This window comes from Mya arenaria, chromosome 15 (assembly GCF_026914265.1).
Source record: "Mya arenaria isolate MELC-2E11 chromosome 15, ASM2691426v1".
Taxonomy (NCBI): domain Eukaryota; kingdom Metazoa; phylum Mollusca; class Bivalvia; order Myida; family Myidae; genus Mya; species Mya arenaria.
The window spans coordinates 15,567,941-15,585,160 of record NC_069136.1 but is presented as its reverse complement, the minus strand read 5'-3'; the positions used below and the strand labels follow the sequence as shown (position 1 = coordinate 15,585,160).

The 17,220-nt window shown below is 31.6% G+C and overlaps 1 protein-coding gene across 1 annotated transcript in view; it reads right to left on the bottom strand.

The window, feature by feature from the left end:
- Positions 1 to 850, bottom strand: part of LOC128219804 (myosin-VIIa-like) — a 58,752-nt gene extending 57,902 nt beyond the window's left edge. Inside the window, exon 1 of the mRNA XM_052927843.1 lies at positions 775 to 850. Within this exon, the coding sequence (XP_052783803.1) occupies positions 775 to 776 (2 nt within the window). The 5' untranslated portion in view covers positions 777 to 850. The remainder of the gene's footprint in view (positions 1 to 774) is intronic.
- Between the last annotated feature and the right edge of the window lie 16,370 nt (positions 851 to 17,220).

Here is a 17,220-nt window from a genome sequence, read left to right as displayed (position 1 = left end):
GATTTGGTCTTTGGTGAATTATATCAATATAAATTTTGGAATAGTGCCGACCCATTAAATATAATTTTGAAATAATTTGGACCGCTACTCAATATAACTTGGTATTGAATTACTACTCTTAAAAACCTTAAAGTTTACTACGTTCATTGAAAACAACTGCGCAATATACACTATTACTTTGTGTCTATTTCTGGCGCTTAAGTCAGCTATTCAAAGTTTAAAGCCTTTCAAATTGTATTACTCAATGTCTTCAAATAGCGGATGAAATAAACCTTTATTTTTTAAACACTTAAAGCTGCACTCTCACAGATTGAACGTTTTGACAACTTTTTTTTAATTTTTTGTCTTTGAACGAGCAAACGTCCATATAAACCAGTGATATAAGAATGCTGACAAAAATTAGATCGCAGATTTTTATGTTTAGGTCCAAAAATGTATAGATGTTTCTTAAGTCGTTAGTAACGGTTTAAGCCATAAAACATTAATTTTCGAACGGAAATATGAAAATCTATGATCTGATTTTTTGTTAGCAATCTTATATTATTGGTCTGCAGATATCTACGCAAAATATGCCCTTTCTAGGACAAAAATGTTGTAAAAATGGTAAATCTGTGAGAGTGCAGCTTTAAACTAATGACTAATGAAAATTACGGATAATTAATAAAGAACTACATCACTACTTTTACAAAAGAGTTGAGTAGTTTATTGTTGTATAAAGCTTACGTATGAAAATTAAAAAATAAAAAATAAAAATAACTTCTAAACGTTACTTACATATGTTCCCTTACACCTAAGCCCGTTTGAGATGATACCAAATAATAAATACAAGGCGTCAAAAAATGACAGATTGTGGTTCGAATATTTTAAACACTTCTAATAGACATATTTTCTATCTATTGTATTGACATTGCAAGAAAGGTTTCAGCCAATTAAACTAGAAGAAAAAAAATATTATATAGCAATAATAGGTGCACCGTACTGTATGACATCATCTGAAAATATTTATTGAAGGCACTCTGATTTTGTCTGTTTACAGTAATAAACTGTCACTATAATTATGGGAAAAATGATCAACATGAATTGCATGCTACACCCTACAGTGACATTGGTACCTATTTATCAGGGGATGGTAAGTTTAGGATTAAAATTACATTGTAAATTGTCCCTTTTCCCTAAACTATGGCTATTATTTATGGTAAATGTTGTTGTGTCAACATGTTCCAAAATATTAGGTTTACAATATCATGTGGCTTATTGTTGATTTTTCTTTCAAAACAACCTCTGTTGAATTAAACAAAAATAGTGATTTTAATTCACTATCACCTTGCAAAATATGTTTTAAACAAGATAATGTTGACTGGACAGTGTCAAACATATCGGCACCTAATCGTTATGCTGTTTGAATCAAAATCTGACAAAATCTTACTTCGTAAAGTTTGCACTTGAAGAAAAACTAAATGTGTTCTGAAAAGTTAACTTACAGACTAATTTGAACTGGGTATATAGTGTTTCTGACATCTGAAAATGATGTTGACGGAGGACGAGGCGATCTCTAAAGGAAGGTGTAGTGTTTACATTGAATAACTTTCAGTCCGTCTTCTTACCTGGGCATACTTTGAAAATACCACGCAAATGACATGAGGATACATTAATAATTAAAACTGTCACTGAAAGGTTTAGTTATATCAAGTATATTTTGAATCGTTTGTGGCATGTAATTTGTTCAATACTAAAGAAGAAACTTAAACTTGATATGTAACCTCGCACCATTCCTAATTGTTTAACACTCTTTGTGTTCTCTTATTGAAAGCAAATGCCCTTTTAACAAACTCTGATAAGATCTTCATTCGTAAATGTGACACCTGATCTTGTCTGAAAGAATATTTGTATTATGCTAGAGAAATATTGGATAATTATATAAAATGTAGACTTATCAAACCCACTATTCTGTTGTGCAATTGCGATTTTTAGAGAATATTTTAATATTTTGGTCCATCTATATATGGAACATTTTGGTCGATGCAAGAAAGGGCAAATTTGCTCCGAGGGTTAATTTTCTCCAGTGAGTTTCCTTTTTTCATTTATATTCACTTATTTGCCACTATGATAATTTTGCACTCTGGGGTAAAATTGCTCTCACTAGTGACTTAAATGGCACAGTGTAGGATAAATGTTTAACTTCAAATGGCGATAAGGCTCTTATGGTTAGTTTTAACTTTTCACTTTTTTATGAATATTTCGGCAAGTGTGGTACTGGGTGTCCACATACCGGTCTTATATATATATATATATATATAAGTTCATTGACCGATGCGTTTTTCCTTCTTTTTACAATTGTCGGTATTTTTTTATTTTTAACATTGTGCGTGTGTTTACTTTTGAAGTGTCATGCTTTGGTCTTCATCTTTGTGCATTAAAATCTGATCTGAATGTAAGTCTACAGAGCTTAAGGGTTGTATATATTTTTGGTTTTCAAGATCAAACAGTTTACAGTATGGATGTAAAATAATAGCCCACTTCTTATGAAATAGGCTTATACGAATATAAATACATCGATTCGCGAGATATTATCAGTGAAAGCATATTCTTTAAAATTTCAATCATAATATCTTTAAAAATGCAAACGTATTAATTGATTGCATAGGTTCCTGGTGGTTATTCTGTTTGAATAAAACTTGTATACGTATTTTCAAAGATGCGGTTATGAATGATGGATTTTGAAGCATGCTATTTTGTCTTTGTATATCGTGAACAAGCAAACAAATGATATCAATACATAATGAAAGAATGTTGAAATAGGCCAAAAATCGATTCACTTTATACGGGTATCTCTCAAAGGGATATTTAATTTGTTATACAAAGAGCATTTCGTTTGAGATTTGACGCACACGTTCTTCGAATTTAAGTAAAGTTTAATAGCATCGATCCGTTGATCTAGACGGTAATGACTGGCCTTGCAGTACTGAAAATACAATATTTTATACAACAGATAAAGTAGCGGAGGCCTCGATCGATTTTTAACTACATGACTTATGAATGCAGAACACAGTATAATAAGATTTAACGATTGGACTTTCCTCTGATAAAAGTGACATAATACAACCGTCTTATACCATTATAAGTTCTTAAAAGTTTGGACCGTCAATCTTTAAGAATATGAATACAAAATCCAAATCAATGTTTTGAGGGCCCAAAAAATATTTTATTGCGATGATAAAAAGTTAAATTATACAAAACCTGTGAGTGTTAACAATGTTTTACAACAAATGTCAAAAAATGGTCCTTTTTAAAATCTGTTAAGGCCTTCATATCAGTAATATCGTCTGGCTTACAAGTGCGCATAGTATAAGTTTAGATTCATATTAAAACTTATTATTTAATTCCATAACAGTTTCTCTGTACAATAGCGCTAAACCACAGAAAGTAAAATCAGTGTTACCTAAATGTTCCCTTGTTTTCAGACTTAAACAAGTCTACAAACCCTTTGCACTTTTAAAGTCAGAAATACCTTTTGAAATGAGAATAGACGACTGGTCATAGAACAAATATGTTCAGAAGTGGTCATAACTTTTTTTAAGAAGTCGACGTGGAATAAAAATGTCCACGAGTGGTCATAGATCAAACATGTTCATGAGGGGTCATTGAACAAATATGCTCACGAGTGGTGTAAAACACGAATATGTTTACGAGTGGTAATAGAACAAATATGTCCTGGAGTGGTTAATGAACCAATATGTTCACGAGTGGTCAAAAAGCAAATTTATTCACGAGTGGTCATAGTGCAAATCTGGTCAGTGGTGGTCAAAGAACCAATATGTTCACGAATGGTCATACAGCATTCCTGTTCACGTGTGGTGATAACACCAATATGCTAACAAGGTGTCATAAGCTCACGAGTGGTCATACAACCAATATGTTAACGTGTGGTCATAGAGCAAATAAATTCACGGGTGGTCTAAGAGCAAATATGTTAAAGAGTGGTCATAGAGCGAATAGGTTCACGAGTGGTCAAATAGCTGATATGTTCATGTGTGGTCATAGAGCAAATATGTCCACGAGTGGTCGTGGAGCAAATATGTTCACGAGTGGTCATAGATCAAATATGTTCCCGATGGTCATAGATCATTCATGTTCACGAAGGGTCAGAGAACAAATAGTTTCACGAGAGGTCATAATCCATACATGTTCAACATGGGTCAGTGAACAAACATGTTCATGAGTTGAGCAACAAAGGCATGAAAATACAAGAAAAAAACATTTTCATTAAGAAGTTTGTTTTAAGTGTATGACACGTATCTTGAAATGTTACAAAAGTACTGAACAACGCCATTACCAACCAAAACAACGATATGGTAAACAATTCATGAAAAATCTTCCTAAGGCTCGTTGTAAATGGATATAATAGAGTATACAGGTTGTAATGGGGATTAACCATCACCTGAAGATCAATGACGCTGTCGAGTATCTGGACGACATACTGGAGAGATCACGGACAGAATAACAGGCAGGCAGACAGACAGAGAGTGTAGTAACAATAGGATCGAGGGATAATGCTACATGTCCAAATTTTGGAACTAACATATATGAACATGAAATTCATTTGCAAATTAAGGAATAAAAGTCTTATAAAATTATACATTTAAAGACAGATGTTGAAGTGTATATAAAGTTTTTCTGACATCGGAAAGTTATATTGACTGCGAACGAAAAGATCTTGGGGTGTATGAATGGTATATAATTTATAAAGAGGATTGCGTTTACTCTTATGGCTTTTGCAGCTGCAAACAAAGACAAGCCTTTGGAAACCAGATACAAAGTTTACTTTTAAAACAGTTAATACGACGATCAGTCCGGGGTCTACCTTTTATCTGAGAATAATTGAACAAATGATACGAAAATTACATGATATCTTTTAAATCCTTAAAGCCGCACCTGAAAGATAAACATCTCAATAAATATTTCAAAAGTTTGTGGCACGTAATTGGGTTAGACGGCAATGCTCAACTAAACCATAATAGGACATAAATAATATCACAAAACGAAAAACAAATATGGGAAAGAAATATTGTGGGTTTCGATTGTGATAGAAAGTTAATTGTAACGCCTTACAATTTCACAGTTGAAAAACATTCATTTTTTTTCAAATTTCAAAGCATAAAATCTAGCTTAATAATGAACAATGCGTTAAACGTATTGCACACTTGTAAAGACACGAGTTAGTAATTTATGTTTAAAATTGATTTCAAATTTGCACAAATATTTAGCTTAGATGTCTTTAATGAGCTTTAGCTTTTATGTCTTTAGTGAGCTTTAGCTTAGATGTCTTTGATGAGCTTTAGCTTAGATGTTTTTAAAGAGCTTTAGCTTAGATGTCTTTAATGAGCTTTAGCTTAGATGTCTTTGATGAGCTTTAGCTTAGATGCCTTTGATGAGCTTTAGCTTAGATGTCTTTGATGAGCTTTAGCTTAAATGTCTTTAATGAGCTTTAGCTTAGATGTCTTTAATGAGCTTTAGCTTTTATGTCTTTGATGAGATTTAGCTTAGATGTTTTTAAAGAGCTTTAGCTTAGATGTCTTTAATGAGCTTTAGCTTAGATGTCTTTAATGAGCTTTAGCTTAGATGTCTTTGATGAGCTTTAGCTTAGATGTCTTGAATGAGCTTTAGCTTAGATGTCTTTGATGAGCTTTAGCTTAGATGTCTTTAATGAGCTTTAGCTTAGATGTCTTTGATGAGCTTTCTTGCTGTATTATTTTTATACCATCAAATACAGAAATACAGAAAGGGATTGAAATGTTTTAATAACTATAACAGAAAAAAAAGAAATTCTTTGTTTATGCAAAAAAACATACTAATAATTAGCACAGCGCCATGGATCTAAATAACATGTATTTTCCTTCTAAAACCACCGGCTGTGAAACAATATGAAACTGCTGAAGAATAGCTTTTTAAACTAGGCATCACGTAACAGGTGATTAAACAAACTAGATGTTCAGTGTAATTACTCATCAGGGAATGTATCTCTTCTACTCATTTAGTCAATTCTCTATTGGCGTTTCAGCCTTATGCTTTTTTGAATACTACAGAAAAAAATATTGTTTTATGTTTAAACTCTACATGGCAAATGTAATCTAAACTAAATGGAATATAACGCACTCACAGTTGCTTTGTAAAGTTGAAAAGCCTCTTGGGGTTGAAAGGTCCTGCTCCCCTGCAGAACAGTGTGTATGAAATAAACTATTATCTTAGGTAAAACATTTCATATCGATTTCCATCAATTAAAAACATATTCATTAATAATCAAGTAAATGGTACATTTTTTGTGTAAAGGTACTGACAACCGAAATAACATTTTCAAGCGTAAAACTGAGTATAGCTTTGGTCCCAAAATGTTAAGTATTTTTTCTAAAAAATGCCATTCAATGTTTATACGCTTAAAGATCAAAATGTAGCACATGGGGGAATGAAGTCAGAGGGCGCACGCACATCTTGAGGTTTTGCAGTTATGTTAACCTACATTCAAGATATTTATAAATAGAAATCACGGTTTACATTTGAAGCGAATGTTTTGAAAAAACCTCGGAAACAATAAATCACTTTGCAGCTAAGTGTTTATTTAATATAGCATACTTTTTAATTATAATTGTATGACCATGTATTTTCGCTTTTCAATTGTTCGGTATTTGTGCCCTCCATAGCGTAATTTGAAGGGTGATTTACTGTCCATAAAATGAACAATTTTCGACATAAAATTGACGAGATCGTGAAGCTGTACTTTGACAGCTGTTTTCACATGAACCAAAGATGTTTTATACGAAAGTTTAACTTACAACATAAACTTTCCAAGATAATTGTAAAAAACATCAGAAAGTGTTCGGATTTGTGACCTTAGCCAGTTACGTCTAAACGGGTTTGTGCAAAAACCGGGGGTGTTTTGAAAAATATTGAAATTGTATTAAGTGAAGTATTTTATGGTTTAAATTGATCATAAAGGTTTATATTCATAATTTACCATGTAAGTGAAAAGTTATTTTGCATTAAAACACATTATTTACCTTTCCAATAAAACGCAAAGTTGACAACAATTATGCCAAGCGGAACAACTCGACCCAGTCGTAATAACTGTGCCACCACTGACAAGTTTCTAGATAGACCTTGTAAATACAATCGTAACAACTCAGCCATGGCCGAAATGTTCCGATTGTTTAAAAATTGTGCCCTGAAGCCTTGCAGGTGCCCTCCATGTATATATCGCTATGTTTTGACAGCCAGAAATGAAAAAAACACGTCAAACTCATAATTATTCGTAGGATATGACATTTTTATGTATGGAACTGATATAAAATAACATAATCTGGTAATATTTTTTGTTTTATGATATTTTTGAGATGTTAAATGCTTTAACCCGGAATCCCGATCGGAATAGCTACCCACTCTTGATACTAAACAATTTGTAAGTGAACGATTTGCCATATCAAAAAACGTAAAAAAATTCTTTGGACTACCCTTTTTGGAACATTATGCAAAAAAAAGAGTATGTTTTACCTTCGGTATAAGAAAACAACTATTTTTTAATAAAACTACTGTTGAAAAATGTAAGCTAATGAAATTGAAAATAAAAATATGCTTCTGGGTTTCTTTGAAGTTGAACTGCTCACATGAACCCTCAAAAGATGTGTAGGTATGTGCTTAATAATAAAGGATAAAGCATTAAAATGAAGCATTTCAAGTGGAGGTTTTCATTAGGGTAGTGCTACCTTAAACACACACTTGACAATTATTTTTTCTCTTTTTTTTAATCTATTTTCTTTAACCAATGGACTATGCAAACAGTAGGGTCAGTCCCAGTATACAGGAAAATTATTCAATAAAATGTTTATCCTTTTGATATCATAATTGTTAAAAAAAATATCAAAATGTAAAGAAAAAATAACAATGACCGGGTTCAAACTGTGGTCGCCACCATTGCAGTCCAGTGTTGTATCCACTGCTACGAAAGTTTACATTTGTCTATTTAATTTAATATATACCTAGCTTGGTAACATTAAGTGATAACATCGACTAGCCAATCACACATAAAAATTAATTTTACTAGGTATACCCACCTAGTAATCTTTCTTAATGGAAAAAAATGTAAAAATTCAATTAATTGTAAACTATGTGGTACTTCAGTTAGTTAGTTTCAATGCATTGTACACATTGATACCAAGTTCATGTCAGTTTTTGACAATTTTCTCTTTTTCGCTATTTCATCATAAGGTGTATATCCCTTGAATAAAGTTTCACTCTGTTTCATTGAGTATATTTCTTAAAAATCCTTTCTTTGCTCTAATCTGCTAAAAGGTCAAAATGTCACAGTCATGTGAGCATCTTTGAGGCCTCTCAGTTATTATAACCAGTGCACCAGTCAATTGTAACCACGCCCCCCCCCCCCAGGTCCGGGGGTATACCGGGAAAAGTTGGGGAAATGGGCCGTGTTTTTACTTTTACTTAGTGACAATTGCAGCGTCTACTGGCGAGGCAACACTTCTTACGGCAACGACGGCAACAGCGCAGACGGATCCACCTTCGACCACTTCCTGTTCTCAATAGGCGCGCTGAGAAAAGTGTGTGTATGACTTGAACATTGGGTCATGGAATATTGACGGTTTAAAATCATGTGTTAATGACTCTGAATTGATTAATGTAATTCAAGCATTTGATATTGTATTCCTATGTGAAACATGGTTAAAAGACAATGACGCTATACATATTATAAATGGTTATCATACTATTTCGGTATCAAGGCCAGAAAGTAATAAATCTAGACGGGGACACGGTGGGGTATTACTTTTAATAAAGTCATCACTATTTCAAGAAATAACGGTATGCGAAACAGATGACAGTGGATTAATATGGATTAAAGCCGATAAAATATATTTTAACATGGATAACGATGTATACATGTGTTGCGTGTATAACTCCCTAGCAACTCAGTGTATTTTCAGAGGCATGAAATTGGGTTTTTTAAACTGTTAGAATCAGGTGTAAGAAAATATGGTGATCTTGGATTAGTTGCAGTTTTAGGTGACCTTAACTCCCGCACGGGCGAACGGTCTGATGTTTTGTCAAATGTAAATGATTTTGAACGGTTTATACCAACTGTAGATAGAAATGATGGTGACGATTTATTTCCAATTAGGCACTCTATTGATAAACGTATCAATACATTGGGTATTAAATTGTTGGATCTATGTTTATCTAGTTATATGAAAATTGTTAACGGCAGATGTGGTAATGATGCACTTGTTGGCAATTATACTTACTTTTCGAATAACGGTAATAGTGTTATTGACTATGTGGTAGTGTCAGGGGATTTATTCCCCTTAGTTAAAAATGTTAATGTTCATGATTTATACAGGTTCTCACCACATGTTCCAATTTCATTTATGTTAAAAGTTTACATGCGCAATTTTGAAAATAGTGACAATAATGCTGAGTTTGTGAAATTTACATGGAGCAATGAAAACACAAATATGTTTAAGATTAATAAAGCATCTTGTAGTAATGATTTTCATGGTATTGTTGATAGCATCATAAGTGGAGAATGTAACTTTGATGACAGTGTTGATTCATTTTCTAGTCTTTTATATGATAAAGCGTTTGCTGCATGTGGTAAAAGTGTAAAAATAAGTGATTCTAGGTGTAATCGAAAATATAAAAATGCTTGGTTCAATAAGGAATGTGAAATTGCAAGTCGTGAATTTAGATTTGCAAATCGAATGTACATAAAACATAACACTGATGAATTTCGCGCATTGTTGCATATGAAACGTAATAATTATCGTGGTATTACTCGTAAAGCTAAGAGGCAGTTTAATTTTCAACAAACAAGTGAATAACATAATATGTCTAAAACGCAGCCTCAGAAATTTTGGAAAGAAATAAAGAAAATCCGAAATATTAAGCCCAAAGAACATAATATTAGCAAAGATGATTTTATGAATCATTTTAAAAATCTTCTTGATGGCGAAACATTCTCAAATGATGTCATTGATAACGGTCAAAATGATGAAAACGTTAATATAGATCAGTTAGATAATGATTTTACGTTAGAAGAAGTTGTAAAAGCAATAAGTTCATTAAAAAGAGGTAAAAGTGGTGGTGTGATGATTTAACGCCTGAAATGTTTATTGAATGCAGTGATGTTTTCGCACCAATTTCGTGTAAACTTTTTAATTATATGTATGTAAAATGTGTTTACCCCCAAAGCTGGATAAAAGGTATAATTGTACCATTGCCTAAAAAGGGAAATCTTAATGAAGTTAACAATTATAGAGGTATAACCCTTACAAGTATATTTTCTAAATTATTTTCTATATTGCTGGATGACCGATTGCGGAAATGGGCAGATGATGTTAGCCTTCTCACAGATTGTCAATATGGATTTAGAGGCAAAAGAAGTACTGTAGACGCTATTTTTGTCATCTATTATTAATAAGGTTATGCACTATGATAAACGAAAGTTGTACTGTGCCTTTATTGACTTTCGTAAGGCATTCGATGTTGTATATCGAAATGGTATATGGTACAAATTATTACAATATGGTGCATCTACAAAACTTGTATCAATGCTTAAAAAGAACTATGAAGAAGTAAAGTCATGTGTACGTGTTAAATCGCAATATAGTGATTATTTCAACAGTAATATGGGTGTCAAACAAGGTGAACCTCTTTCTCCACTTTTATTTCTGTTTTTTATAAATGATATGGAAGAGTATCTAAAAATATATAATATTGACTTATCACTATCGAAGAAGTCCAACTATTCATGTTGTTGTTTGCAGATGATACTGTTTTATTTTCATATACAGAAAATGGACTTCAACAATTACTTAACAAATTACACGACTATTGTAATATTTGGGGTATATCTGTAAATATAGACAAAAGCTTCGTAATGGTTTGTAAAAAGGGAAATAGAATAGAAAATGTTTATTTGCTATATGATGGTCATAAATTGGATGCTGTTAACAAATTTATCTATCTAGGTATTACTTTATCACAAAATGGAACCTATTTGCAAGCGAAAAAGAAGTTATCGGAGCAGGCACTTCGTGCCTTGTTTTCATTGAATAATCTTTTTGATGTTATGCTTTTAGATATACGTGATAAACTGAAACTTTTTGATTGTATGATAAGTCCTATTCTTAATTATGGTTCTGAAGTATGGGGCTTCCATAAAGCCCAAGATATCGAGAGAGTACAACTAAAATTCTTAAAACAAATTTAAGCTGTAAGACCGATATCATGCAATGCTGCAGTTTATGGTGAATTGGCAAGATTCCCATTAAGTTTGTTTAGAAAAATACGAATTATCAAGTACTGGTTCAAGGTTAAAGGTTATCCCGAGTCTCTTATGTATAAGGTATTTAATATGAAATCTGTTAATGGCGAATATATAAACACTTGGACAGTTAATCTGAAACAGTTGTTGAACGAGCTTGGATATGCTTATTGATTTACATGTGATAATGTAACGAATATACAGATAGAAGCTGTCGTTAGAAGAATATATGATACTTACTTACAACAATGGTATACAAATGTTAGAAATTCAGACAAGCTACAGTGTTATGTTTATTTTAAACAAGATTTTGCAATTGAAAAATATTTATTTTGTATTATTTTTGTATAGCAATAAGTTAAGGATACTTCTTACTAGATTTAGATGTTCGGCACACAATCTTAATATTGAAGAAGGAAGATATAGAAATAGAAATCGAGAAGATAGAAAATGTAATAAATGTAATATGAATGTTGTAGAAAATGAATATCTCTTTTTGTTAGTGTGTCCTTATTATTTGGATTTACGTACAATATATGTACCCAGGTATTATATTCACTGGCCTAATATGACCAAATTTAATAACTTGATGTCCTGTAATAATGATAAAATATTGAATAATATTGTTACTTATTTATCATTCGCTACGGATAGAAGAAATGCTGCTTAGCATAATTAACATGTCTAAATACATTTCATGTATAGTTATAGTTCATACTTTTCTCCTCAAGAGTAAATGTTGTAAAAATGACCTCATATTTGTTTCATATCTATATTTCACTCTATTTTGTTGTCATTAATGCCATCTAGTATGTTCTTTGTGTACTGGCAATGGTCTAATTGAATTTGCTAATAAACTTTGACTTGACTTGACTTGTTTGGAATAAAATAAGATCAGGATTCACTGTGCTTTATCTTTTTTTTGATTCCGATTTAAGCCTCTGATTAAATACAATTTACAATACTTCAGCCCATGACTTGTAAGGGTTTTCCCTCTATAATTATCCCGAATTGATTGGCTGCCTTATTCAAGAAATGGAATAATAACACAAGAAGACCAGGAACGTGAAAAATACTTATAGTTCAAAATGAAAATGAAACAGAAACTTAATAGTCCATTTACATGTGACACAGATACCTCAAAATATTCGTCGAACTCATCGTCTATGGTTGATACCTTATTCGGCCCTATCTGTCCGATTGCTTTCGAAATTCCTTATTCTAAAGAGCGAAATGTGATACACCAGATGGGTTAAAATGTAATTGTCACAGATAAATGGGAGAAATAACGATGAAATAAATGTATTTATTCCGGACTGTATGAAAATGGTTTCGACTGTGGACTATATGCCATTGCTTTTATAATATCTTATTGTGTTCGTAAAATGTTAAAATTCGATTCCAACAAGTAACGATCCCATCTAGTTCAATGCATAGCATATAAATGTATTCCAATTGACAGGTAAAAAACAGTCTTAGAAAAAGAAAAAAAGAAACATTTGATATAACAGTATAATAAATTATTGCATTTGTAAACTTCTGGAGAGTGTGGTCTTTGTTAATGAATTTAACAGAAACGGTCTGAGTCAAATATCGTTTGATTAATTATTAACTGACATACGTTACCTATTATTTTTGTTCAATAAAGATTTCGGTCTTTCGTATAAAAATAATCTCAATAACAGTCTAATTTTTTAACTATATGTGTCATTATGGTTTTCCGTTGTTATCAATGGCACTTTATAAAACCCAAAGTTTGTTTGTTTAATTAACTGATGACAGTTGACCCCGCACTTTAGGGCCATGAACACGTTTGCCCTGTACTAGTATGTCTATACGAGCTGCATTTACACTTAATTAAATATTGACAGCATTATTCTGTATGTCTATATTGGCTGCCCAAATCATTTTATACCATCCCGTGCACGTTTGATGAAAAATATTCTTCAAACATTTTTTAAGACCTTTCTATGTCATTGAATGTGTTTTAACTAGTGCACACTACTCCATATCAACATTCATATAAACATGTGTTCCAAGTTTCAACAAAATTGGACGAGAAATTAAAAATATATGATATTTTCTCAAGAAGTGGTCGTTCCTTGGGAAATTCATAATTCTTCATAGGTCATGACGTATAAAAACATCCATACTTAAAGGTTAGTGATTTTGCTATTATCACTAAGAATTAGTTAAAATCAACATTAATTTCTTGTTTTAACAAGATTGGACATGGTTAAACATAGTTCAATGAAATTAAAAATATCTTTAAAGTAGTTTAGATATTTTTGTCAGTGTTACTAAGTGTGAACTAGTTCCAATCAATCAACATTTATTTATAACATTAACAATATTGGACAAGATGTGACAAATAGTTGATGTTTTTATGTTTCAAGAAGTGGTTGTTTCTTGAAAATTTCATAAGGACTTAATGACAAAGAAAATTATTTCATAATTAACCATGTTTTTGATTTTGTTACTTGTAGTAAGAATTAGTTCCAAACAACATTTATTCCTTCTTGTTAGATTGGACATGATTAAAAAAACTTTTTTGAGTGCTAAGATACACCGGTTGGATAAAAACGATCACGAATTTTCATAGCAAGTTAAACATGATTTTTTTTTAAAACTGATCTATGTCATTTGTTGTGTTACTTATAGTATAGTAACAGTATGTGCCAATATATATTGGATTTACAAAATATATCAAATTGACCAAAGATAATTGATTTTAAGATAATTAATAAACCACTTTTAGTTTACACCTTTTGCTTTTTATATTAATAACTAGTTTTTAGCATTATATATTATGCAGACAGAATCAGAAATTACACTCAGATTAGTAAGCCGTTTTAAGTGTTAAAATTGGTAATTGTGAGGAAAAAAAACGCGTGCCTACCAAGCTCACTTTTTCCAACTATTTTAATATATAATATTAAGTACTTTTCACATTATTTTATTTTATTTAACAAAACTTATTTGATAATGGTAACATTGGTATTTCAAGTTGCTGAAACATAAACTACTCTTCCCATATTGTTTTGGCACTAATCTAATCTGCATTTGGAAAGAAATTGATTTTTTTTTTCATTATGTGTTTACATTTAAGAAATTTGTGAGAAATCAAGGTTTTTAGTCATGAAATACATTGTCAAACTCTTCTTTATCACCTCACAAGAAGTATACCATTAAACAACTCATGATTTTTACAACTATAATCGGAAATGAACTTGTGGTTGTCTGGAAGATCCTGATTCCCATTTCTTCTCAAAATGCACGACAGTTAATTTGGTAAACTTCTTAAAATCAAATTTAAAATCAAAATTGGAAGGTTACCGCATCGACTTTTCTTGATCATCTCGGCAAGAACTATTTTGTCTTTAGTTTGAATTTAGACTCATCAAAATCTGGACACAAGGAAAACTGTCTTTTTCTAGGCCTAAACAACTCGTGGTAAGAGTTTAAAGAAATAGAACCTAGTAGGATAAAGAATTATTTAAATACAATACGATGGTTAGTTGTTTGAGACAATACATGTATACAATTCGATAATCAATGCCCACTGTTTAAACTCTGGGTGGAGTCTAGTATAATTATGTCTATCAGACTTATACTTTCAATATCTAGTGAAATAGATGAAAGAAAGTTTGTGCCAAATAGAATGCAACTGGATTTCGGAGGTAAACATAATAAGAGCAACTTTTCCTTACGAATAAAACAACTATATTTTAATATCTTTAACGGTAATCCACGCTCATGGCCACACCGATATCGAAATTTATCAAATACACTGTGAATCTGTATTGCAAAAAATGGAAAGAACTTTTAAAGGTTCAATGAACTGACAATCATGGCTTATTCCGCTTCACAATTTCAGCAAGTCTTTTATTCCGTCAACATGTGAAAGACTATGACCATATGCTAAATTCTGTCAAAAATAAAGTACATATTTAAAAATTGTAATTATATAAACGCATGTAAAACATGAAATCTCTTAATATTTAAATTAACACAATGCAAATCATGAACAAATTTCTTCGCTCTTGGTTCGTTTTCTAGACTGAACCTAATTAGAGTTTGCCAAGTCGTCTTCAAATTTCTCAGCACTTTCTTCCGCTTGATTTTGTCTTTTGTTTCATTTCTATCTTTATATGCATACTTTACCTCGTTAGTTCCATTTACCTCTCTACCTCAAGTTTTCACATCTACGTGATTTCTTCTGAACTTTTTCTTGTATATTATGATAACTATAATTTAAGGCACATCATATGTATTCACGTAACTAAGACATTCACTTTAATGGTGAACAGGTTTAATACACCTATTTGAATTACTAAATGCCGACTCCAGCTAAATTGCAAGTTAGCCCCAACTCAAATCAAATCCTTTATAATCTCCTTTACTGAAGATATAACTTTACACGATACTGGTATATCACAAATGTATAAATAAATGAGCTTTAATGTAAATAATCGATTCTTGCTTTTATTTGTTTATAGGTGTTATTCATATTGAGTGTAAAATAGCATATATACAATGAATGCATTTATGTTTTATTTCGAGAGAAAAAAATAAAATCAAAGACAACACACAAAATAAAACTGAACCATTCACGCTGCATGTGCCAGTAGATTTTTGAAACAAATAAAAGTAAATTAAATGGCATTTGCAGGTGGATGTATAAAGAAGCTGATGATATCTAGAACTGTAACATTGAAATCTGATTTTATTACATGTGACATATATTCATATCATTAGATTACATTTGAGACTTCTGAGAAGGCAAGTACAATTGAATACTTGTATAAAGATCGAACATACGACGTTTCCTACCGTTAACACCCGGTTTTGCTCGCTAACACACCTTTATAACATACCAAGACGGACAGTTTACGCCATGATAAGAAGTATACAACTGTTAAACCAAGATAGCAAATTTTAAAGGTTTTGTTCCATTTTTAAAAGATAGAGGCAGATTATATATTTCTGACTTTTCCTCTTATTTGAAACAATTGTTTTTAGCATAAGCACTAATATGGAAGAGGGTAGGTATTTCATTTTATTAACTTTATGACTATGAAGAAATACATTATACATTTCTTTGTATGGATATTGCATGGTACCTTTCATTTGTTTGTTTTCTGATGCTTTCCTCATTATTTCGGCGCGATCAATAATGTGTCCAAACGTGCCAATGACTATAATACCGTCCTACTCCGCAAATATCAAACAATATTCGTTTTGAAAACAATTTTTAGTGCAACTTGTATTAGATACTGGAAAGCAGTGCTATGGGAATATAAAGTAATATCAACCGTATCAAATGTTTTTTATGGATTTTTTTTGTTTTCTTCTTTAGCCAACAGTTTTAATTCTAAATATCAAGCATTCTTATGCATTGTATACATCTAAATAGCATTTTAAGATTTGAAGAATCAATAAAGGGTTCTAAGAAACTAATATTTATAGTCTTACCCCAAGTTTGACACAGTCAAGAATCATTGGCAACAACGTTGTGACAACATGTTTTGACATCATCGTATTATTGTCATTAATACTGACGTCATCATATGCTGAGCTCGAGCATCGATCGCTGATAGGAGTACCTTTCACGTAGTGTAATCGAACTTATAAGGTATGTGTTATTGATATGGTGTAAGGAGTTCAATGTTTAAAGGTGCATTATTAATACCACTTTTCAATAGAAATCGAATTCACAACCCATCACGTCTAAATTCAGTTATTACCTTTTTTGAAATATCAGGATGGTCGTTCCAGCATTCGCTGTGAATGATACAGGCGAACTGCCTTGAGTGGCAGCGCATCGTTTTTCCCAAACAGAATTAATTTCTAACAAATAAAAGTTACACTTGATTACTGGTGTATTTGTCTGAAAG